At 58.7% G+C, this 24,719-nt stretch overlaps 1 protein-coding gene across 1 annotated transcript in view; it reads left to right on the top strand.

The window, feature by feature from the left end:
* The window catches only part of Myh9 (myosin heavy chain 9), an 82,864-nt gene that overhangs the window by 40,280 nt on the left and 17,865 nt on the right, over window positions 1-24,719 (top strand). Inside the window, exons 4-18 of the mRNA XM_027939193.3 lie at window positions 7,014-7,041; window positions 7,907-8,000; window positions 11,800-11,892; window positions 12,441-12,504; window positions 12,936-13,034; window positions 13,396-13,539; window positions 14,354-14,449; window positions 15,386-15,504; window positions 16,869-17,021; window positions 17,822-17,995; window positions 19,377-19,550; window positions 20,996-21,110; window positions 22,993-23,186; window positions 23,494-23,615; window positions 24,333-24,402. Coding sequence (XP_027794994.2) covers window positions 7,014-7,041; window positions 7,907-8,000; window positions 11,800-11,892; window positions 12,441-12,504; window positions 12,936-13,034; window positions 13,396-13,539; window positions 14,354-14,449; window positions 15,386-15,504; window positions 16,869-17,021; window positions 17,822-17,995; window positions 19,377-19,550; window positions 20,996-21,110; window positions 22,993-23,186; window positions 23,494-23,615; window positions 24,333-24,402 — 1,739 coding nt within the window. The remainder of the gene's footprint in view (window positions 1-7,013; window positions 7,042-7,906; window positions 8,001-11,799; window positions 11,893-12,440; window positions 12,505-12,935; window positions 13,035-13,395; window positions 13,540-14,353; window positions 14,450-15,385; window positions 15,505-16,868; window positions 17,022-17,821; window positions 17,996-19,376; window positions 19,551-20,995; window positions 21,111-22,992; window positions 23,187-23,493; window positions 23,616-24,332; window positions 24,403-24,719) is intronic.

The raw sequence follows: 24,719 nt of genomic DNA on the forward strand, positions 1-24,719 counted from the left end.
TGACCGGCCTTTTTGGATAAACAGTGAAGGGTGGAGTTTTTATGCTGTCCCCACACCTGAGTCTCGTAGTCCATGTAATTCATAGGAAGAGAGAGGCTCAGATAGTCAGCTGGCTTGTGCTCAGCCCCAGAAACCAGGGTCTCCTAATCCCCTGGGCAGGGCCCACGGGCGCCCCCACCTCGGCCCTCCTCCAGCTGGTTGCTAAAGGCATCTCCTTTCTGTCAGTGGTCGGGGGGAGATTAGGGCGAGGAGCAGCCCCCCCACCATCCTCCCTGCCCTGTGAACTGCTTCACAAGGTCTTTCTCAGAAGAAGTGCCCACCGTGTTCCTCAGAGGCCGGGGAAATGCTTCAGGGGTGCAGAAAAGCAGGACTGGAGCAGCGGGAAGCCCCGGATGCCATGACTCCACTCAGGCAGGAACGTGCCAGCGGGCGGCTACGAGCCCTGCCACAAAGGCCCTGCTGTCTGCCAGGGCCGCCTGGAGCCAGGCCTTGTGTGTCCTGTGTGCCTAGGAGGGCAGTGTGGGCTCACCCAGGAGGGGTAGGCCCTGTGCCTAGCTGTCCCATTGGGCTAGCTGAGCACCTGCTCTGCACCAGGCACCTTGCAGAGAGCACACGTGCAGGCCTGGGAATGGATGGAGGGGTCTCTGCTCTGTCACTTCCTAACTGACCTGGCCAGGGCTTGGCAATTGACCGTGAAGGAGCTACGTTTCTCTCTGCTTCTCGGGATTGGTACGACGTACGTGGCAGGCTGAGAGTGAGAGCAGGTGCTGTGTGTGACAAGCACCTCTAGTGGGGAAGCAGGCCACCAAGCCTGCAGCATCCTGCCTGAACCGCCTCCGTGAGCCCCGCCATCACCCCGTCCTGGCCACACTCCTGCTTGCTCAGCAAGAGAGAGCCAGCTGCGTCCTCCAGGCGGGCTTTTTAATCTCCTCCAAGAGGCTCCTGAGAGTCCAGGTCCTTGGGATCAGCAGGCACAGGAAGTGACTGGTCACAGTGCCTTCCCCTGGGGCCACCATGGAATACTGTGGAGCAGATGTGGCCTGTGGCCCTGTGCTGCTCTGGAGTCTGCTGTCCTGCGACTCTGAACCACTCTTCTATCCACTGTGCTGCTGGTGGACTGGGGAGGCCACGCTGGCCTGTGGTCCCCGCTGACCCTGGACTGAGGAGGCTGTTTTCTTCCAACCCCCAGGAGGAAAGCATAGCCCTGCACTGAGACTGCCCAAGGGCAGCGTGGCTAGGCTTTTCAGTCTTATTTCTAGAAAACCTTTCTAGAAGAGGGAGCGTGAATAGAGGCTTTTCACGGACAGCTTCGGGCTTACTTTTGTTTGGCTTTTAACCCAACCCAGTGGGCCTGCGCTGCGCTAGGGGCTGGCTGAGTGGGAGGACCGAGTGCCCTCCTGGAACCTGGAACTTGGTGTGGTTGAAAACTTGACCATCGTGTTTGTTAGTCCTCCACCCACCCCCCTGTAAAACCCCTGGCGGCCAAGCCCTTCTGTGCTTCTGACCTGCATGGCCAGGCTCCCCCTGGCTGCCCGGCATGGCCGCTTAGCTGCGCATTCTCAGCTTCAGCTGAGACTTCAGGGGGCTGTGGCCCAGGACACCGGGGCAGGAGGTGGTGTTTGGAGCGGAGTTGCTTTCCTCTACCCGTCAGGTTTCTGGAATTAAGCTGCCGGTTCAGAAGAGAGGTCAGTAAGCAGAGGGCCTGCAGGACTCAAGTTCGTCTGGTCTTCACCCAGGCTGTTGACCCAGTGCTGACTCTTGTAATAAACCCTTAAGGAGCCAGGCTGTCCTTGGGGCTCAGGGTGTCCTTCCAGTCATGCTCCCTGGCCCTTCAGGTTGTCTTATGTGGCCAGCACAAGCTGGTCCAATAAATGCAGGAGGGCCCAGGCCTGGGCTGAGGGGAGAGGAGGCCTGGCTGTGCTCTTGAGCATCTTCTGCCCTGGGGGCCAGTGTGCCTGTCCCTGGACTGGCCCCCCTTCTCCAAGGCAGCTGGAGCCCTGGGTTCTCCTGGGAGCCGTCCTGCACCACTGTGGCTCACCTCCTCCTGTCGGTCTCCTCAAGCAGGTTTGACTCACCCTCTCAGGGGTGGAGTCCTCTTTGTAGGGCTATTTGTGCTCCCAGAACCAGGCTCGTCACCAGCATTACCTACGTGAACCTGTCTTGCTCTGTGTCCTGGTGTCCTCCTTCTTCTCTTGCTCCCTCTCTGAGGGCCCAGCCCTCTGCAGGACTGGGAACCCTGCTTCTTCCTCTCTCTAGGATTCTGCAGTGGTCCCCGCCCACCCCACCTCTCCTTTTCCCCAGGGGGAATGTTGGGTGAGTGCCAGGCAGAGCTGGCCCTTGACTGTCCTCTGGCCTGACACACCTGCTGGAGCTGCCTATGAGGCGGCCTCTCAGAGACACTCCCCGGCCCGACCCCCCCACCGACATAGACTGCAGCTAGCCTGGCCCTCCTGCCAGGGGGCCTCTGCAGGGGCACTGCCTGTGTTCTGCTGGTGCATTTTGGCCAAGAGAAGCCTCGTCTGAGGTCTTGCTCACCCTCTGACGTAATGAAAGTTATGAGCAGTCCCAGGAGCTCGGTTCTCACCACCCAGGGTGCCCGTGGGGAAGGCTGCCCTTCTCCCTTCTGCACCCGGGGACTTGGCCTCCCGGGCAAGTTCAAGCCCCACTGAGGAGCGCAGGGGTCATGGGGGGGGGGTTGCCTGGCCAAGTCCAACTGCCTCTGGCTTGGATTGCTGCTGAGCCACTGTCTCCCTGGTTCTGGGCCACACAGGGCGTGCTGCACAGTCTGGGGCTGGCAGGGGACTCTGTGAGACCTCAGGCCTCCACTCACCCGCTGACCTGCAGCTTCTGCCAGTAGGAATGCTCTGCCTTTTTCCCCCTCTTTCTGCTGCCCGAGCCCCTCACCTAGACTGTGAATCAGGCTGGCTGTGGAGAAGGCGGCAGGCCGCTCGGAAGGTCTGTCTCCCATCTGTCTGTCTGTAGGGCTGAAGTAGCACTGTGGTCCCCGGTGCCTGCCTGCAGGCGCTCTCAGTGGAGAGGAGCTCGGGAAGAGCTGGGAATCCAGGGCCTGAGTTCCTGCCCAGCTCTGTGACTGATGGTTTTGATAGACTCTGAGTTTTGGGGACTTAGAGCCTGACCTCTAGGCTGAGGCAACTGAACCTGTGCCCTCTGAGGCTCCAGTCCCTGAGTGTCAAGGTGGAGTTCATGTAGACCCTCTAAGACCCAGATTCTGTCCACAGAGGAGTAACTGTGGAGTCTCAGGGTCTGTTCCGTTTCTCAGTCAGTTCCCAAGAGCCCTGTGCACCCAGAGGTGGGTCCCAAGGCAGGACACTCTCCCACGGTAGCCCTGCAAGACTTACTCCACAGGAACCCCTGCAGGCGCTGTCCCCAAGAGCCTGGCCACAAGTCAGTCTCCAGCAGTGGCTCCTGGTGAGCCAGGCCCTGCTCCCTTCCTCCTGTACTTCCTGTCAGGCTGATGTCACAGCTGTGTGAGCCTCGTGGCCTTTTATGGACAAGAATCAGCCACAGCTCCTCTCAGAGAGGAAGTGAGCGATAAGGCCCCGACATCTACCTGGGCTGCAGTTCTTGGGCAGGATACCTGCAGCCAAGCGCCCTCCTCCCACCGAAGCCTTCTGAGTTGGCTGGAGGCTCCTGTGCACACCGGGCCAGCAGCTCAAGTGACTTCACTGCATCGGCTCAGTTGGCCTTAGGGCTTTTCAGGTTTAAAATATCATCAGGGAAGGGAATGGCCTGGTCACTGAGTGTGTCACTCACGCAACCCTTTCTTGTGGTTCAAGCAGGGCTCAGCGGGGAACTAGAGAAGCAGCTGCAGGGGGCGGGGGGGATGGTTTGAGGACAGCAGCCTGGGTGCCTGCCCACATGCACTGATCCAAGTGCTGTCCCCCGCTCAGGCATTCGGGAAGATGTTATTGGAGGTAAGACTGCTGCTTTTTTGAGACTCCACAGCAGAAGAATCATAGACCTGTCTCTGTCCCCACCACCTTCAAGATGGGGCAGGAACAGGAGGGCTCAGGTGCTGTCTGTCCCAGAACAGGGTGGTCCTTGGTGGGTGTGTGCGCTGCCCAGGGCCGGGCCTCCTCCAGTGTGCAGGGAGGAAGGCGTGTTCACACAGCCTCATGCTCATGTGCCCAACTAAGACCCAAGGCACAACAGAGCAGGCTGGACTCCGAGTGTCCTCGTCCCCTGAGATGACAACGTGGGGCCAGGCTGATGGCCTGAGCATCGAAGAGGTCCCTGCCAGAATGCATGGGGCAGGGGAAGGCGGGGCGAACTGGGTCAAGCCAGAGCCTGTGCCTGCTGGGAAATCTTTTATTTGTTTGGTACCAGGGATTCAACTCAGGGCTCTTGACCACTGAGCACATCCCCAGCCCTATTTTGTATTTTATTTAGAGACAGGGTCTCACTGAGTTGCTTAGTCCCTTGCTTTTTGCTGAGGCTGGTTTGAACTTGCAATCCTCCTGCCTCAGCCTCCTGAGCTGCTGGGATGACAGGCGTGTGCCACCACGTCTGGCTCCCTCTGAGAATTCTAACCGCACCATCAGCAGAAGAGGTGATCTGAGCTCAGGAATAGACCCAGGCCACTGAGAAAGACGCAAAGCGGGAGCAGTTCTTCCTGCCCCATCTACCTTGCGAGGTTATTGTGAGGCCACAGACGATAATCTAAGACCTGCAAGGCTGCAGGTGTGAGGAGCCCTAGTTCGGGGCAGGTGGACTTGGACTTGGGAGGCTGAGGGGCGGGGCCAGGGATGGAGAAATGAGGACGGCCTCCTGTCAGCCTTCCATTCTGAATGCTTTAGCCCCAACGAGTCTCCTGGCAAAGCAAAGTCGGGTTCCTTCAAAGTGTGTCCTGGCTGTGTGGACAGTGGTAACTGGGCCTCAGGAAATGGAGGCAAGGGTCGGCGGGGCGGAGGTGGGAGTAGTGGGCAGGATGAGGTTAGTGACAGTCCAGTCCTGGGGTGTGGGAACTTGGAGATTGCACAGGCGCTGTGAGTGTGTTCGTGTGTGCACATGCGTACCTGTGGACACGTACCTGTGTGCCCTGAGTACATGCAAGTGTGCCCCCGTGTGCCCAGGCCTGTTGGACACAGTCTGTAGACGTCCCTGTGTGTCCAGGCTCCCTCCTGTGCAGCCCTCCCGTGTGGAGGCTCTGACTCCTCCCTGCATACTGAGAGGAATTCCAGCCATCCCCGGGACTGGGCTTGGGCAGCTCTGGGAAAACGGTTCCTTCTGGAAGGGATGCAGAACGTTTCCTTTTATGGTAGCGTCGGGCGGTTGCTGCTCTCGACTCGTCAGTACGCGCAGGTACATTCTTGCTGCTTGTGGAGCGGTGACTAAACATGCCCGCGGCTGGGCAGACCACAGGAGCCGCAGAGGGGGAGGCAGGGCCCCAGGCAGGCTCCGCGCGCTGTGGTGTCCTCCTGGCCCCGCAGCCCTGACATATTCTGTATTCTGTTCAATGGGAAAGACAAGACGGGGAGGAAAGTGGCCCCAGGGCATTCCCCAGTGGCTGTCACTTTGGAGTACTAGTGACCAGTGCTCCCCCCTCATCCTGTAGACATTTATTAGGGCGGGGAGGAAGCCTGAGGCCGAGGCAGGGGCAGCTGCCGTTGGGGTGGGCTCTGGGGCCCGTTCTTCTTCCTGTGATGAGAGTAGGTGCCCAGCCCCCTGTGCTGCCCAGATCAGGCACTGGGGAAAGTCGGCCCAGGGAAGGTGAATCCGACTCCCGAGGCCACGCACCGGCTCCGCTCTCCCTGTGCTGTGGCAAGCAGGGCCCTGCGTGGGCTGTCAACCAGGGGGGACTCAGTCACAGACTGTCCGCACCTGTGTTTCCTGCCCATGACTGATAAGCCCTGGCCCCCGGGCCCCTCCACTGCCCCTCCTGCGGCCCTGACAGTGCCGTGGCCACCCTGTCACAGCAGTCTCATGGTGGGAGGAGAGGAGGCCATCTGGGGGGCTCACTCTTCACAGGTGCCGCAGCAGGGCCACACATGTCGTTTGTTTCATGGACAAATCCTGCGGGGAGTGAGTAGCACGTCTGCTTTGTGTTGTGGAAGTTGAGAGCCAGGATCACACGTCGCCCCCTCAGACCTGGAGATGGCCTGGGCTGATCCAGGCGTCCGTCCGTGGGGGTGGGGGCGGGGGAGAGGTAGGGTGTGAGAGAAAATGGGGAAAAATGAGTTTGTGATTTTAGCTGCTGCTGAAGATTGGACGGCCAGCACTGACCTGGGCCAAATAGTCCTAAAGCCTGTCCATCAAGCTCGGCTTCCGTGTGGGCACTGCTGTCCCCCTCACAGGAGCGTGTTTATACCCTTCCTCTCTGAGCAGTTCCCACGAGCTGGGGATCTTTGCCAGAGGTTCCCAGCACCAGGCCCAAGAACAGGCTGTCACCGGCGCTTGTCAGAGCAGCGCTTCTTTCCAAGCTCCCTCGAGAGTGACCCCACTGAACGCCTTGAATGTGCTGGTCACCCTGCTGGTGTTGGTGTGTGTCCTGGACATGTGCCACCACCCCACAGCAGCTCACCACACAGTCGCAGGCGTCTCCCTGCTGGTGAGGCTGCTCCCTGCGCCAGGCCTTGTCTTCAGCAGTGTCCCCCACTGAAGCGGGACAGTGTCCAGAGCACGTGCCACAGGCCCTAGCACAGCTGCAGACGCAAGTGCTGGCTGCACCTCGGCTCAGCGCAGGGCCGCGGGAGCTTCCGGAGCCCCGCTTCCTCCAGGGTGGGAGAAGCAGTGGGCTCGGGTTTCCTGGGGCGGGGTTGGTGGTGGGCACCCCGAGGTCTGGCGTGGCGGCGCCGGCTCTGCTACCCGTGCAGAGTGAGGCCCATGGCCGGTCAGCCTGGTCAGCCTGTCGTGGCAGTGGTGAAGGTCCCCTGCGGGGGGGTCCTTGAAGTCTTTGTGCTCTTGGCTGGGAAATGGGCAGCTCTTCCGGGGCCAGAGGGGGGGGGGGCTCCTGAATCCAGCGAAAGCGTAACCAAGCGTCTCCTCTGTTTCAGACCGTGAGGACCAGTCCATTCTGTGCACGTAAGTGTCCCGTGTCTGGGCGCTGGGGCCTGTCTCCAGCTCCTCTCTCCTGTCCTCTTTCCCCTCCTTGTTTGTGTTCTCTCTCTCTCTCTCTCTCTCTCTCTCTCTCTCTCTCTCAATGGAACCCACCCTTGTTCTGAGGAAAGACTATTCTTACCCTGCGAGGCCCCAGGTGACGAGTTCTCTGGTTTAGGCTCCCTGCTCCCCAGGGACAGGAGTTGGGGTCAGGCGTTTCCTGCCCCTTCCCTGCAGAAACTTCACGGGCCTCCTTTAGGAGCAGGTGGCAGGGGCCCAGGAGGGCAGGTGGGGTGGGGGCTCCCGGTGGAGCAGAACCAGGAGTCTTCTCCACCCAGTCCAGTGGGGACCTGACTGGCCTCCAGAGCCCCCAGCAGAGCATTCCCTCTGGCTCTGAAGAGTGGCTTTCTTTACCAAGATTTAGGTTGACGCTGGTGACCTCTGAACTTAACACAGAAATAAGTCAACCCGTAGCCCAGGGAGTTAATGGCCCAGGGCACACCTTCAAGTGAAGTTTCAGAGCAACATGTGTTAGCGCCTTCGACCCCTAAGTCAGCAGCTGCTCCACACAGATTCCTAACACACTCGGCTGCAGAGGCTGCCAAGCGACAGGGCGGGCAGTGGACATGAGCCGACTTTCATCCAGCCTCTAGAAGGCCGTGGGAAATGGTCTAAGGGAGGGCTGTAGAAGTTAGCCTTTTGTTGGCTGTCCCCTTCTCTGCCAGTAGTGTTGGGGTCCCTTGTGGGCACTCAACACAAGGGCAGAATGGTAGATAATGAGCATGGTGGAGAGGGACAGAGGCCAGGGAGGTGGCCCTGTCTCACCCAAGGACTTGCTTGACTCTTGCAGGGGAGAGTCCGGAGCAGGCAAGACAGAGAACACCAAGAAAGTTATCCAGTACCTGGCGCACGTGGCCTCCTCACACAAGAGCAAGAAGGACCAGGTGAGTTCCGGGCCACGCTCTGTTGAGGGCCTCAGATGGGTTGACGGAGGACGACCTGATGATGGTGGCTTCCAGTGAGGGTGCTCTGGGGAGCGCCACAGAGGCCTGCACCACCTAGCGCAGTCTTGGGAGTGGTCTGGTGGTGCAGCCTGTTCTGCCCTCAGCGCCCGACTTCCTGAGTTGCTATGGGAACCGGAGCTGTCCCAGGGTCTGCTTAGCAGCACTCTTGGCATTGCAGCCAATTGCTGCGAGTCTACCACCTCTGAGGCGGGAAGAGAGGCACAAGGCGTGGCTCTGAGTTGATGGAGGCTCCGGAGACCTCAGGCAGGCCTGCCTTGCGTCCCCGTTCTCTTCCTGCTGTTGATGCCTCTGGGCGGGCAGCCCCCAGGAAGAAAGGGTCCCTGGAAAGCTGTCTTACCTCCGCTTTTCTCCCCTCCCTCTTGGTGGATTTGGTGACCCAGCGGCGTCCTGGCTAGGTGAGCTGCACGTATTGCACGTCTGCACTGGGAATGTGTGTGCTGCCATCGTGTGCCCTTGACTGAGCAGCTTCTCACTCCACACCGTTGTCACCTTCTGCAGCTAGAACTCTTCTCGTAGGCTCAGCTCACTTTCTGTCTTGCAGGATGGGCTGGGTGTGACGCACAGTGGCCTCTGGTGCACTCTGAAGTGACAGCCCTGCAGGTCGGGTACAGCCCAGCTGTCCTCAGACTCTGGTGCTGCCCAGATTTCCACACAGTGCACGACACCTGTCATGTCCCATGCAGAGGGCAGCCTCGGCCCCGGGGAATGGGTGTGCGCTGTCCCGGGGCCCCACGCGCTCAGTGACCTGGACTGGATGCGCAGGCGCCCTCACCTCCCGCCTCACTGCTGAAGCAGTGCCGGAAGGCCCCACACTAGAGTCTGGGGGCGGGGGGCGGTCTGAAGCGGGACCGTGGGCTTGCTCCCTCTCGAGCACACCTAAACTGCCCAGCAGCTTCTCCTGAGACCGCGGCGAGGCCGCCGCCCTCGGCACTGTGCTGTGCTGCGCGCAGAGTTCCTACCTACGCGGAGGTATGTGGCTGGTGCAGAACTGTGTGTCCTCAGAAGGTGCTCGTGCACAGACTTCTAGAACTGGACCAGGAGCAACTTTGCCCGTGCCAGACTTCTCAAGACTCTGAGTCTTTTTTCCACGGGGCATGAGGAGTTATATTTAGAAACTAATAAAGTCTCTTTTTCCTCCTCTTTCTGCACCCCCCATTTTCCATTCTTTTTTTGGAGGCCTATTTTAAAAAACAGAGTGTAGGGTTAGGAGTTCTCTATCCGTGGTTTACCTTCTGTGAATTTGCAGTAAAATCCATTTCCCAGCTATTTACTGAATGCCTGGTATGTGACTGGTTCTCGGCAGGGTGACACTGGAGTCCCTGCACTGAGGACGGGAGACAGGACCACAATTAGAGAGCAGTAAAAGAGACCCACATGCCCTATGTCTGGGTCTCCAGCTGTAGATGGGAGGGCAGGCCCCCGAGCACCCAGCCAGACGACCTGTGTGGGGATTAGAGGGGCTGGTAGGGGCAGAGCTGTCAAAATCTGGTGTGTGGTGGTCACCCTGTCCCTGGGTTTGCGTCTACCTGGTGTGGCTGAATATAGGTTGCCTCTGGCGTCCACTCACTGTTCAGGCCCTCAGTGTAAAAGGCCATTGGCTAGTTTGGTTGATTTCCACGCTGAAGCTGCGCTGTGGTTTTCCGCATGCAGCTGGGATGCGAAACACGGAACACTCTTGAACTTGGTTGCCTGGTCCTGTATTCAAGGGCCTGTCCTGGCATCTCTGGGACAGAGCCCTCTCTCTCTCTCACTTACAGTGACCCAGTTGACCAACCCAAAACTTGCAGATAGTATCTAACTGAGCTTGGGTAGAGGGTCTCTCTGGGTAGACTTCTGTACTATGGCCCGTGACACTTGCCCTGGCCCCCATTTTTTAATGCACTAGTTGGAGCCCTCCTGGCAGAAACAACACCTGGTAGAGCCTTCCAGACTTAGGAACGGGCACCACCACCACCCACCTCATCATTTCATATTGTAGATTTCCCCCCAAAATCAGTCTCTTTTGTGCCCAGTTAGGTGTTGATAAAGAGAAACGCACAACGCAGCCATCCCCATGTTCAGCGGGCAACTCTGCACTGCATCCAGAGGGCCTGCTCCCAGTTGGCCCCTGGTCCCACTTTCCACAGCAGCTGTGTGTGGCTCTGAACAGAGACCTCAGCTTTGCCTCCAAGCAGGCGGCGCAGACTGGCGGGGCCACGCTCTCGTCTGTCTGCAGGAACGGGAGTGGCTCCGCCAGCCTGGCGGCCTGGCCTGGGCTTTGACGGGAACATTTTGGTGGGTGGGGAGTAGCTCCCACCCAGATCTGGCTCTGAGGGCTGCCTCAGCCGACTTCCCAGGGGCCCTTCCAGGCCCGCCTGAGGCTGGGTGGAGCCGGGTGTCTGGTTACCTCTCCCTGCTCACGTGGGGCCTGCTCTGTGAGGCAGCCTCCTTCCCCTCAGCCTGGATCTGATGACCCTTCCTAGGCACCCGGCACCCCTTACCCATGTGGCCCTCGAGTGAAGGCTTCCCCAGCCTGGGAGGTGCCCTGGCCAAGGGTGGCTGTTGAGGAGGAGGCTCTGTCCATGCCCTGGGGCTGCCAGTGGTTTTCCGCATGCAGCTGGGATGCGACCGACCTGCGGTGGCAGACTCCAGGGCGTCCTCAGTGCCTTGCGGAGGACAGCTTGCCACAGGTGTGCTGGTGGCCTGCCTTGCGGGAGCCCTGCTGTGGCCAGCTTTCCTCTCCGGCTCCCAGGCAGCGAGAGTGTTCCCGTAAAGTGTTTCCGTAAAGCCCTGACTCCCCCACCCCGCCTCACCTATCCACCACCTTGGCCTGTGAGGCCTTTCCCTCAGAGGGTCCAGGCTGTCTTGGGGAGTGAGAGTCTTGGTCATTACTGGGCCTTGATGAGTGGCACAGACCCGGGTGGGCCTTGCTGAACCTGTGCTCAGAGCATGTCTGTTTCCAGAGTTGATCTGGGCTGCTGGGGCAGAGCCCCGCTGTGGGATGGGGCAGGTGGAGGTTGTCACAGTGGCTGATGGTGAGGTAGAAGACTCCAACTTGACCTGCTTTGCTGGATGGTAGCTGCTGCCCTTGGGCAGATCATTCCTCCCCTGAACCTCGACTTCCCGTATTGTGAAGCGGAGCCTCCCTGAAGTCTGCCGGGGTATCACGAGGCTGCGGGGACCCGAGGGGCCTTTTGTCTCCCGACAGCACCAGTCCACAGTAGGGTTCATTGACTTTGATGAGCGGTACAGACCCGGGTGGGCCTTGCTGAACCTGTGCTCAGATACCTGCTGTCGCAGGAGTGGTGTGGAGGTGGCAGGGACGGGGCTGATGGGGACAGGGAAGTGCTAATGAGGGTGGACGTGAAATGAGCTGTCCTTCACCCTGTGAAAAGGAAAACTGGAGATTAGAAACAAGGGGGCGGTGGTGATAGATACACAGCTATCTCCGTTCAGAGAAGGACAGTGCCACCATGTCCCTTCTTAGTCCACATGCTGCTCTCAGACACACGCCTCTGGCCAGCTCAGACGGGTCAGGATGTCCACAGCCTGGTGGGAATGTGGCACCTGGGTGATGTGGGAGCCTGGCCAAGGGTGGAGCCGCAGCTGCCAGCGCCACCGGAAGCCTGTCCCTGGCATGTGGGGCTGCGGACCTGGCTCTGCTGCGCTCGTCTGTGGGCGGGCGGCCTGCGGTCCCCGCCGCTGCTCGGCCTCCACCAAGGCTCTGGTTCCTTTGCAGGGGGAGCTGGAGCGGCAGCTGCTGCAGGCCAACCCCATCCTGGAGGCCTTTGGGAACGCCAAGACCGTGAAGAACGACAACTCCTCACGATTCGTGAGTAGCAGGCGGCACTTTGGGGGGCAGAGAGCCCACCCAGAGCTTCAGCCCACGTGGCCTTCCTCCTGGGAGCTCTCGCCTCAGAAATGAGGAAAGGTCAAACCTGGTGCTTGCTGGCCCAGGGGGCTGTTTGGGGTCCCCTGCACACAGACCTGCCCTCGCCTCTTTATCCAGATGGCCATACGTAGTTGATTCAGCCTCTTCCGTTAAAGCTGGGAAGAGCCAGGGAGAGAGCTGGGAGTCACCCATAGCTCTCAGTCTCCTGCTAGAGCCAGTGTCCTGGTGGCACCCAGACTAGGTGGCACAGAGAGGAGCACTGCTGGTGACAGGCCTCCCTGCCTCCGCCCAGAGGAGCCGGCACAGACTGGCCAGTTCTGGGCACCAGTCCAGCTCCGGGCAGCATGGTGTCTGCAAATCCTGGGTGCCGCGTTGGCCTGGCACCCGTAGACCCTTGGTTCTCTCTCCAGCCTGTGCCTCCTGATGTGGGAGCAGGGCTCCTTGCTGCCTGGTTGGGCAGAGCCTCTGATCTCTTGGTCTTTCCTCAGGGCAAGTTCATTCGCATCAACTTTGATGTCAATGGCTACATCGTGGGTGCCAACATTGAGACCTGTATCCTTGTGGTTTAGTTGAAATGAGAAGTGGGGGTCTGGGGGGAACTAGCAGTCACCAGAGAAGCTGGCCTTGATTTCAACATTTCCCCTCGATGCCTCTTCTGTGGGGTTGGGAAGGACCAGGATGAGCACAGAGCTCAGGAGTTTCACTGGCCAGACAAGGTTCTGCGTGGATCTGGAGGGAGCTGTTAAAATCCCCCAGCGTGGCCCCCAGTGGCTGCTGTCTGGGTAGACACTCCTTTGTGCCTCCCCTGCACCAGTGTCAGGACCTGTGCTTAGGGGGTATTCTGCCCTCCTGTCGTTGTCTGAAGGGGACCTTTAGGCAGGCCAGGCTCCCCAGGACGGAGGCTGCTCTACTGGACGAGCTAGAGTGTGGAACCCAGGTAGCGGGCCTCCCTCAACCTGTGTTGTTCCTCAACATCTGCAAAGACCTTCTGGAGAAATCTCGGGCCATCCGCCAAGCCAAGGAGGAGCGGACCTTCCATATCTTCTACTACCTGCTGTCTGGGGCTGGCGAGCACCTCAAGAGTGAGTTGTGCCCTGGGGGTGGGTGGCACCCACTGGGGGGTGAGCCTGGGGGTGCCTTGGAGAAGAGGAGTGAGAATGTCTCCCACCTCCCGTCCATCCTGGGGACGAGTCTGGCTTCTAAGCGTGCGGTGGAGGGTGGGCATGTCGCAGGCACGACTGCACACCAACGGGCCTGCCACTCTTCTGTGGCTCATGTGTGCCAGTCTCATCCCCTGAAGAGCTGGCAGTGCCACCACCCTGCAGCTCCCAGTGCCTTACTGGCTGAGGACTGCTCCCCATTCCCAAGTCTGAGGTCACAGTGTTGGCAGAAGCCTTGGCTTTCAGTGCCTCGCTGACCCGCCCTTGCCCTCAACCCTCACAGCTGACCTTCTGTTGGAGCCATACAACAAGTACCGCTTCCTGTCCAACGGGCACGTCACCATCCCTGGGCAGCAGGACAAGGACATGTTCCAGGAGACCATGGAGGCCATGAGGATCATGGGCATCCCAGAAGACGAGCAGATGGGTAGGGCCTGGCCTCCTGTGGGTGGGAGGGGCAGGCGGGGCTGGCCATGGTGTTGTCCAGGGCCTCGGGGGAGTCGACAGGCCTTGGGGAGCTTCCTGCTGAGGGCCCTGTAGAGGCGCAGGAGGACCCTGAGTGGGTGGGGTTAGAGCTTCAGGCGGTCATTCCTGGTGGCGCCACAGGCACTTACAGAGGGGGGCAAATGATGTGCTTATCGCCTGGGACAGGCCGCTGCTGCAGCCCTGCTGCCTGTGCCCGTGTGGGCTCTTCTCCTGGGCAGAGCTCAGAACAAACAGCAGTGTGGGATGGCCTGTGTCCTCTGCCGGCTTGAGGCAAATAAGCATCTGTGGACAGATGGGGCGTGGGGAGAAAGGACCCTGATTTCTCTCTGTTTTTTGGGGGGCGGTGGGACAGGGTTTGTTGACACAGCCATCTTTGCTCAGCCACAGATAATATGTAAATGCATGGGCAATGCTGTGTTCCAATAAAACTTTATTTCTCAAGAAAAGTGGTGGGCCAGGGCTTCAGGTGTGTCCCTGCTCAGCTTTAGGAATGTTGGAAGTGTGGACAGATGCTGTCTAAGCCTAGGGCCGCCCAAGCTGAGGTCTGTGAGGGGATAGAGGCCACACTGGCAGGGAGGTGGTGAGCCCTCTAGGGCAGCTGGACCACCACATGCCATTAGACCAGACCTGGGGCCCCTCGGAATGTGGCGTCCCTGCTTGGCTTGTGCTCAGGATCTCTGCGGGAGTGGCTACCCAGTGGGAGAGGGGCTTCCTCCCGCCTGAGTCAATTGCTGACCTGCCTCTGTCACCCTAAGGCTTGCTGCGGGTCATCTCGGGGGTACTGCAGCTTGGCAACATCGTCTTCAAGAAGGAGCGCAACACCGACCAGGCGTCCATGCCTGACAACACAGGTAACCGCACCTCTCCTCTCGCCTGCAGTCAGGGGCAGGTGCCCAGCTGGGGAGTTGCTCAGCAGCAAGCATCTTCTAGGAGTCCCAGACCCTCTGAAGTTTTGCATTTGTGGCTAGAGTGTGCTTTGTAGAGACATAAAATTCCAGTGAACGTGACCCTGGGTGACCATCAGAATGAGCTAGAAGAGCTGGTCGTGTGGGTCAGGGCCTCCCTCATCCCTGCTGAATCCAGACCTCTCCTCTTGGTTACTGATGCAATGGCTTTTGCCGTAGCGCCAAATAGTGCGAGGGTCTGGATTGTGACCTCATGTGTTGTTGCACCTGGTCTGGCCTCACATATTCCCGTGGCTGACTGCACACGACTCCGTTGAAGTCATTCTGCCTTCGAAAACAAAAAAAAAAAAATTTTTTTTTTGGTGTGTGTGTGTGTGTGTGTGTGTGTGACAGGAGATGGAAACCAGGGCCTTGCTGAGCAGGAGCTCTATCTTTGAGCTGCATCTGTAGCTCTCTTTAGTGTGAGTCAGGGTCTCTCTACATTGCCCAGTCTGGCCTTGAATTTGTGATCCTCTGGCCTCAGCCTCCCCAGCAGCTGGGAAGATGGGCATGAGCCACTGTGCCTGGCACTCTAGATTTCACATGGGGCATGTGACTTGTCCAGGGCACTCCTCTAGGGCCTTGCGCCCCGTTGTGCCTTTGGCACTAGGCTGGTCTGCCCACTGTCCCGGGACTCCATGGGGGTGAAAGATACCAGGTCTGCTGGTCTGCACCTGGCCCTGCTGAGGAAGGGCCCAGATTCGGTTGTCCTGGTACCGACTGCTTGGTTACCTCTCCAGTTTCTTCCTGTCCATTTGCAGCTTGAACAGAGGGATTCATTCTCTTTGGTCCACTTAAAATTTTTACCCCTCTCCTCCTCCTCCTCCTCTTTGAAAATTCCAGCTGCCCAGAAGGTGTCCCACCTCCTGGGGATCAACGTGACCGATTTCACCAGAGGCATCCTCACCCCACGCATCAAGGTGGGCCGAGACTACGTGCAGAAGGCGCAGACCAAAGAGCAGGTGTGTGCGCGTGTCCAGGGAGCTTGGGCTGCCTTCCTGCTGGTGTCCTACTCCACTGTGTCCACTGTGGCTCTGTGGAGGCCTGTTCTGCCCAGTCAGCCAGGAGGCACTTGCACTTAGAGTCCCCTCAGTCGTCAGCTCCCCCAGGGCAAATCCACGTGGCTCCCCGGGAAGCAGAGGGACGTGCTCACACCTCTGGCCACCTCTGGGCCTCGCTGTTCTCTGCACCTAGGCGACGTTAGACTGCCTGGGTGTTCGTCGTAGGCGTCTTCTAGCCCCGTGGAAATCGAGGCCTGGGTGTTTCTGTAGCGTGGCTCCCGGCTGCTGCTGCGCCCCAGGCCGGCAGCTGTTCCTTGCCGTATGTGCTGAGCCAGGCAAATGAGCCTGCTGACCTGGGAGCCCGGGTCCCTTGTTCCCAGGCCAGACCTTGTTCTCCTCTCTTGATATTTCTGGTTGTAGTCATGGCACTGGTTGTGGGGGTCTTGAGGTGCCAGTCCCATCTCTTGACACCTGCAGGGTGGCACCTGTTAACCCTATTTCCAAAGGATCTTCTGTGCAGATCCACATACAAAGGGTGGGAACATAGTTTGCAAGGACAGTGTGTGTCATTACCACCAGCCACGCACACCCCTGATCATTTAGGACAAACCTCAACAGCTCAGAAAATGCAGTCAAGTGTGGGGGAGAGAGATTGGCCAAATTACAGTCAGTCATATTGTGTATCACGTGCACGTGTGAACGTGTCACGACAAACCCCTTCCACACAGACTGTGACACACCAATTAATAAATGTGGGGGAAAATAAAGATCAAAAAAAAAAAGGAATGCAGTGAAGTTGAGAGAAGAGAAAGCAGTGACGACGTCCTGCCCGGTGGGGATTTTCATGGGCAGCTATTTTCTGATAGCTTTTTTTTTTTCTTTTAACTCAGTCGTCACTGGCTTTTCCTTATTGAGCTTTTCAAATGTATACAGAACAAGGTAGAATAGTGGAAAGACCTCCATGTGCCCATCCGGAGGCACCTTCAGTAGTTCTCCTCTCACTGCCAGTCCCGTGTCACCGTTAGTCGCACCTGTCTCCGCCCAGCTGTCGTATTTTGAAGCGCGTCTCAGGCATCTTTTATCACTTCTGTAAATATTTTATCATTTTCCCATTTTATTTAAAAAGGTCTTTTGTCTACGTCTACTGCACCTGTGTGGTCGCACACGGAGGTCACTTCGGTGGCCGTGAGCATCTGCATGAAGCGTTCTTCCCATTTCCCCTTTAGGGCTGTCTCCTGGGGAAGGCTCCCAGTGTGAAGTTACTGGGGCCGAGGGCACATGGGTTTTCCAACTATCTGACACTGTTCCTTGGGTGTCACCCCCAGGCCGACTTTGCCATCGAGGCCCTGGCCAAGGCCACCTACGAGCGGATGTTTCGCTGGCTGGTACTGCGCATCAACAAAGCCCTGGACAAGACCAAGCGGCAGGGCGCCTCCTTCATCGGGATCCTGGACATCGCAGGCTTCGAGATCTTTGATGTGAGCACTGCCTCTGTCTCCTGGGCTCAGAATGCTCTTTCCGTGGTCCCCGGCTGTCTGACTCAGCCACCTCCCTCCCTGCGTGGAGACACCAGTTAGGAATGTTCTCGGCTACACAGGAGTCTGGCCAGAGACGCTGGGAAGCATGGGACTTCTTGTAGACAGGTGCTTCTGACTTATTTAGTCTTTCAGCCGATATTTCTTGGACTTCAGGGTAAGACACTGTCCCTGCTCACGAAGGCTCTGAGTTCCAGGAGGGAAAACGGACAGTTACATCAGATCAGAGGGTGGTTTGTTGTTGCTCACATAGATACTTTTTTTCTTTGTTGTGGCCCTGGGGACGGAAGCCAGGGCCTCCCATGAATCAGGCAAGCGCTACCACTGAGCCACGTCCCCAGCAGACCAGGAATTCAGACCTGGCATCACTGGGTTCAGGGTAACCATGAACTCAGACTTGTGATCTGTCACTAGTAGACGTTGGATATTTTCACATCAGAGTCCAGTTGTTGTACTGGCACTAAGGTCACGCTCACCTGTCGCCAGGATCTCGGCTTTTAAGCCGTGGTTAACTCCTGCTCATAGGTGCACAATTTTTGAAGTCATCCTAACCCTGACGCCTCCTTGGCAGCCTGCCGTGTGTGGTTTACCAGATCATTCTGAGAAGACGTTACCAGTCTGCTGGGTGGCATGGGGCCCGGCCCGGGCTCCGAGGGCTGCGCGGAGGCCCCGGGAGTCTGCCCAGCTGCTCTCCTCTTGGCCCCCTGCGGGCTGTGCCCCTGACACTGCTCTCCTCCCTGTAGTTGAACTCCTTCGAGCAGCTGTGCATCAACTACACCAACGAGAAGCTGCAGCAGCTCTTCAACCACACCATGTTCATCCTGGAGCAGGAGGAGTACCAGCGCGAGGGCATCGAGTGGAACTTCATCGACTTCGGCCTCGACCTGCAGCCCTGCATCGACCTCATCGATAAGCCAGTAAGACTCGCGCCGGCCTCTTCTGCACATGGCTCCTGTCCTGTTCCCTCTGATGCCCACTCCTCACCTCTGGCCCTGTGTTGGCTGTGGTACTGTCTCTTCCTCTTGGTGTTGGTGCCACCTGGAGGATAAGCCTGGGCATAGATGCGGTGCCAGCTGGAGGCGCGTGGCTGGGGCCCAGCGTCCTGCCTCCAGTTCCAGGAGACCCCGGGGTCTGCCTGTCATTCCTTGTCTTAAAGAAACAGCCCTGAGTTTGCAGTGAGGTCCTGTCCCCAGGACCTCTCGGTGCTGCGTAGAACCTCGCAGACCGCGTGTTGAGCATGGTCCCCGGCTGCACGGGTGCCACAGACAGCTTCAGATCCTCAGAGCTGGAGCTGTTACGGCAGGCGCTGGCTGTTGGCTGGCTGGGGCTAGAAGCCCTTCCCCTTTCCAAACTCCCAAGCAGGACATGTTTTAAGATCTCGCCAGGTGGAGTTTGGGTCCCTTCTTGGTGGCTGGCCTTGGGGTGTGCGCTCCGTAATGAGGCCTGAGCTTTTCTGCGTTGGAGTTACCTCCCGAACAGAAACACACTATGTTCAGGTTCTTCCCGTGGACGCCCAAGCTTCCCAGAAACGTTGCTCAGAAGACCCAGAGCAAAGCCTTCGTTTTAGAAGCGCTGCTAAACTAGCTGGGGGTGGGGCCAAAGCTCTCCTGGAACTATTTTAGCAATGACAGCGGGGTTTTGTTTTTATACAACTGGAGTATTTTATTAATTAGACACGATGATGTCTTTTCTAAGACATCAAATTTTCTAATTATCAAGAACCCACTTGGCTTTATGTCTTGTCTACCCGTCTGCAATGTCCTAATCTGCTTCAGTGTCCGTAGGCTGATAGGTCTCTGGGCCCTCTGTTACTCAGGGAACGTGCTGGGTACCCTGTCACCTCACCATACACCTGAGCAGACGTAGTCTGGGGACAGGGCTCAGAGTGAGGAGCTGAATCCAGCTGCAGCCACCTGGGCAGACCCTGCCTGGCACAGGGGCTGCTTCTCATCAGACCCGCAGTGGATTTCGTTAGCAGAGGGGCCAGTGTACACAGCTGCTGTGACAGAGCGTTAGGTCGGGGTCTCTGGGCCACAGCGAGACCCCAGAATTCCTCCCCTGCCCAAACTAGAACTCTTGTCTGTCTGTCTGTCTGTCGTGGTTGAGCCAGGGGATGGTTCTGTTGCCGGGAGCTGACCTGGGGCTCCCACGCTGATGCCCTCTTGTGCTGTGTTTTCCCGTGGAGCGTGGTGCTGCCTCGTGCGGTCCTGGGGTTGCCATCCCAGGTGCTGGCTTCTCTCGTGGGTGGGGTGGCTTCGCACATGTGCCTCACCTGTACCTGTGCTGCACGCCCTCCAGGCGGGTCCCCCTGGCATCCTGGCCCTGCTGGACGAGGAGTGCTGGTTCCCCAAAGCCACCGACAAGAGCTTCGTGGAGAAGGTGGTGCAGGAGCAGGGCACCCACCCCAAGTTCCAGAAGCCCAAGCAGCTGAAGGACAAAGCTGACTTCTGCATCATCCACTATGCCGGCAAGGTGAGGTGCACGAGGGGCCCATGTCTCCGGGAGCAGGAGGGGCAGCTTGGGGGCGTGGTGTTTCCTGTGGCTCCTGGATGGTGTGGCTGGTCCCCCGGCTCGCTGCTGTGGCCGGCGGCTGTAGCTGTGCAGTTGTGTTAAGCCGTCTTCCAGGTGTGGAGGAGGTTAGGCTGTGACTGCAGTTGTAATTAGATCTTTGTCACTAGGGAGCCAGGTGACTTTGGGACAGTTACTTAATCTCCGAGCCTTGGTTTCCTCATCTGGAAGATGGGATACCACCTGCCTTCTAGGGTTCCATGTCCCCTGTGAGCCTGCTCACCGGCCTCAGTGCTGGGGGTGGATGTGCCTTCGGGATCATTCCTTATCGTGGGGACTGTCCTGCACACAGGGCCACATGTAACAGCCTTCCTGGCTTGTCCCACTGGAGGCCAGGCAGTACCACCCTCCCTAGCTGTGACAGCATCTGTCCCCAGACATTGCCAGCATGTCCTATTGCAAGGGGGCAGGGACTTGCCCCCACTTCAGAGCCACCATGTGGCAGGAGCTGTTGGCACTGCCCGGGCTGCACAGCCCGTGCCTGGTGGACCTGCCCTGGGCACTTGCTGGCGGTCATCTCTCAGCCTCTTGTTCCTCAGCCAAGCTACAGAGGTCTGAGGTGAGCCTAAAGCTGGTTCTTCTCAGTAGGTTCTGTGCCCCTCGCTTGAAGTCTTAGTTGCAGGCGAGCATGTAGGTCGGACAGGGCTGGGCAGTCTCCTGCCAGGCCATCCACACCATCCCAGGCCTCACCCCAATCTCCAGCTTGTGGCCCACACCAGCCAGGCTCCCCTGCAGAGCCTGTCTGGTTTCTAAGGCTGCGAAAGCAACTCTCCTGAAACTACCCAGGAAAAAGCAAACACTGTCTGTTCAGCGTCCTCCGTGTGCACCCGCCTTGCGCAAGTGCACATCGGTGCAGGAGCTCAGGGATTTCCTGCTACATAGCACTTCTGCTCCATCGAGGGGCCTGCTTGTTACATGTCCCTCCAGGATTTCCTCTTTGTGATCATACCACCTTAAGAGGGAGGGTCAGAGGCTGGGGTTGTGGCTCAGAGGTAGAGTGCAAGGCCTAGCACGTGCAAGGCCCTGGGTTCGATCCTCAGCACCACATAAAAGTAAATAAATAAAGGCATTGTGTACAACTACTTCTAAAAAATTAATGTTTAAAAAAAAAAAGGGAGGGTCAGTGCTCTGCCACATGGCTGTGGCTGTTTATCGTCATCTGTTCGAGGTCCAGCCCTCAGAGAAGAGTGTCAGTTCTCATGGCCTTTGTCACTTGCCACTTCCTTTCTGGGAACAGAAGCACCGAGAGCGTGTTCCCATGTTTTCCACGTGGGCTCACCTTGTCCTGGGAGAGGTTGTGGGAGCTCCTGTCCCTCGTGGCAGCCCGTGACGGGGCTCTGGTCTCGCAGGTGGACTATAAGGCCGACGAGTGGCTCATGAAGAACATGGACCCCCTGAATGACAACATCGCCACGCTGCTCCACCAGTCCTCCGACAAGTTCGTCTCAGAGCTGTGGAAGGATGGTACGCCCTTTGCCCTCCACACCCTGCCCCTGGCCGTAGCCAGTCATCCTCCCACCTCTGCAATGGGCACAGCCACCAAACAAGGGGCCCTGACGCAAGCAGATGGTGTCTGTCTGGTAGCTCCCACAAGAACGGTCTCCTTGAACAAAAAGGGAGAGCCTGCCAAGGCCAGCGCCAGGGCCATTTCCTCTCAGGCAGAGGCTGCTCCGGCCTTGCTGGCCGCCCCGCACCCTCCAGGTGCACCAGGCAGCCGAGCTGCTCGGGTCCCGGCCCACCTTGCTCTCCCGCCTTCTCCTCCTTGGTAGACTGATTGCTTGAGGCGGCTCTTTTCTGTTGTTCCTGAGGTGTCTCCTCTCCCTCGCCCGGGTCTTGCTCTAACCTCTCTGTTGCAGAGATGCAGCGCACTCAGAGAGCCTATTTCTATCACCGCTTTCCCATCCTCCACCTAGAATCAGGTGACTGGCCGTCCTGGAGTGGTGTGTGTGTGTGCTGCTCTGGAGCTGTGCACGCGCTGCTGTGTCTTCCTCGCCCGCTTGGCTCTTCCTGCCCGCCTGTGCCCGTCCCCATCTGTCTCAGGGCAGACCCCCGACTGGCGCCCACAGTCCTACAGTACAAAATCAAATGAGGGGCTATGTTGAGAGATCTGGGAACTTCAGGTTAAATGCAGAAAAGAAACCGCTTGAGCCCTCGGATCTCCTGGCGCTCCGCCTTTAGGGGCCCGGCTTCCTGCTTGAATGGCTGCTGGGGCCTCGGCATGAGGCCTGGGTGCTGTGCGCTGCCGTGTGTCTCTGCCTGGAAACCGAAACGGCATCTCTGTGTGTGTCCAACAGTTGGCCAAGACCTGTGCCGTCTGGGCCAGGGACAGGTCACGTGTAGAAGGACCAGTTATTGTGGGACCACATCCACCTTCCTGGGCACCTCCCCTGTGGCTCTCACAAGCCACCCGCCCCCGGGAAGCCTTGGTAGACAGTGAGTGGCTCTCCTGGTGGGATGGGGCTCGCAGCTTCCAGCCTCCTGCTGGCTGTGTGCTCTTCACTGTCTTCAAAAAATAGTGGACGTGGGCTTTGTCCTGGGGCATCCGCCCAGCAACGGAGGTTCCAGGCCTCACATTAGCTCTTGCTTAAAAGTGACCTCACGTGACTTCCGCTTTGGTTCTCACCTTGGAGGAAGCGTTTGCTTCACTGCCGCTCCCGCAGGGCGGCTTCCTCGGGTGGTTTGGATGATGGCAGCTGTGTGAAGAGGCCTGCGAATGCCGGTGGCCAACAGTGGGCCTTTGGGGCTGTTTCTGACGCCACCTAGCGCTGCTCTGTCCTTACTTTTGAGGGCTCTGCAGGGTGATGGCGGGCAGTCCTCAGAGCTGGCCCACAGGGCAGGGTCACTTTGGAGCTCCCTCCTGACTCTTAGGTGAAGGTCAACTAGGTCAGCTCACGCTCTTCAGTAAAGGTCAGGGTGAACTCAAGATCCGAGCTCTTTTTTCCAGCTGGGGCCGTGGGGCTGCAGCGCGCTGTAGGCCGGGTTAACCCCTCCTTACCCGGAGCCAGCCTGGTGGGATTCTATCCCAGAACTCACCGTCCACCTGGCTGTCTCTTGGAGAGGAGGAGCTCGCAGAGTGGGCAGGGTGAGGGAGGTGGACCTGATGGTCGCCTTGGGGACACTGCAGCCATGAGAGGCGGCGCGGCAAATGCAGCCCCCCGCTGCTTCCCTCTCGGGCCTCGTCAGCTCAGCGTGGGGTGATCTCGACACTCCAGCTCTGGGCACGAGGTCCTGCAGTTCCATACTGTCCTTTTTTCTGTCCCTGCATCTGTCTCCCTCCCTCCCACCCCCTCTGCCCCATCCCTAGCTGGGATGGCCGGACACTCATGCGCTTTTTTGGCCTCCGCAGTGGACCGCATCATTGGCTTGGACCAGGTAGCTGGCATGTCTGAAACGGCGCTGCCCGGGGCCTTCAAGACCCGGAAGGGCATGTTCCGCACCGTGGGTCAGCTCTACAAGGAGCAGCTGGCCAAGCTGATGGCCACGCTGAGGAATACCAACCCCAACTTCGTCCGCTGCATCATCCCCAATCACGAGAAGAAGGTGCGGCTGCTTGGCAGCTGGTGGGGCCGGCGGGAGGTGTGGGCTCTGGTGTCCTTGTCTGTCTCTCGAAGCAGCAGGCAGGCCCCCCCAAGTGGTGTCCCTCTGTGGACCGGCCCTGGGCCTAGGAGGTGCTGTGTCCGCAGCCTGCTCTCCTGTTGGCCCACTGTCTCAGCAGATCTTCATACGTGGCTGTCAGAACCTATGGGCTGCAGGGACTCCCTCGGGCCCTTCTCTGCCGAGTCCAGGGCCTCCCCTTCTCATCGGCTCTTAAGCACAGAATTGAGCCCATGTGGGCTGTTCCCTCTAGGCTGGGAAGCTGGACCCTCACCTCGTGCTGGACCAGCTGCGCTGCAATGGCGTCCTGGAGGGCATCCGCATCTGCCGCCAGGGCTTCCCCAACAGGGTGGTCTTCCAGGAGTTCCGGCAGAGGTGAGCAGGGCCCAAGCCCCCTCCCGGTTGCCGCCCCAGGCACAGACACAGGGAGCCGAGGTCCGGCTGGCTCCCCCCACGTCCTTCCTGTTCCGCCTTTTCCACGTGAGGGAGGTCCTTGCTTCTTAGCGGAATGAAAGTCATCTTGTAGACGTTCGCCCCCCGCCACTGCGCGGGCCTGGTGCTGTTTGCTGCGGGTAGAGAAACCATGAAAGAAATTTTTAGTGTCAGCCAGACAGATGGGCACAGAGGAGCTTTACGAAGATGGAAGTCATAGAACACCGCGGCTCCTTGCCGGGTGTGCAGACGTTGGAGTACTGTCGTTTTTGCCTGATGGTTATTGGGTGTCAGTGGCTGCCTCCATGCAGCCCTGGGCTCCTTGTACAGTCCTGCAGCTTCCCAGGGAAGATGGCCGTCCCGGGGTCCCAGACACAAGACAATGGGCAACGAGCAGGGTCGGGCTACAGCGCCCCCTGGAGGGTAGAAACAGTGCAGCGGGAGGTTCCAGTCACCTTCCAGAAAGCACCCAGCCTTCCTGTGCCCCTCAGCCAAAGGAAAGGGCAGGGTGGGAGTTGCCAGGTGCCTTCCTGCTTAGGAGAACCTGTGAGGAGTTGTGTGTCTGCTCCACTGCGGGTGATCCCAGCATCCCGCATGATGCCGGGCCTTGCAGAATGGAAGCGAGAGGTGGAATCACCAGGCTTCTCTTTCCTTCCTCAGGTATGAGATCCTGACGCCAAACTCCATCCCCAAGGGCTTCATGGACGGGAAGCAGGCGTGTGTGCTCATGGTGAGTCCAGCTGCTGTCCCTCCGGAGCACGGGCCTCTGGCTGCTGGCCTCTGGCTGCTGATGTGCCTGCCCCACATGCTCGTGCCCATCCTGTTGGATGACGGCCCTTCCACCAGTTGATGCCATGTTGGATCGTCCGTGCTGGTTGTGATTCTGCTGGGTGCCCTGAGCAGCAGCCTCTCGGCATTTGGGTGATGGGGACTGGTGTTTGGTACCAGGACGGGTAGCGTCCATCCTCTTGGGGACCACCTCCTGCTTTCTTGCTCGTGTCTGCTCTGATCTTAAAGCCCAGTGTAGCGCGGCCTCAGCACTCTGCT

This window comes from Marmota flaviventris, chromosome 3 (assembly GCF_047511675.1).
Source record: "Marmota flaviventris isolate mMarFla1 chromosome 3, mMarFla1.hap1, whole genome shotgun sequence".
Classification (NCBI taxonomy): Eukaryota; Metazoa; Chordata; class Mammalia; order Rodentia; family Sciuridae; genus Marmota; species Marmota flaviventris.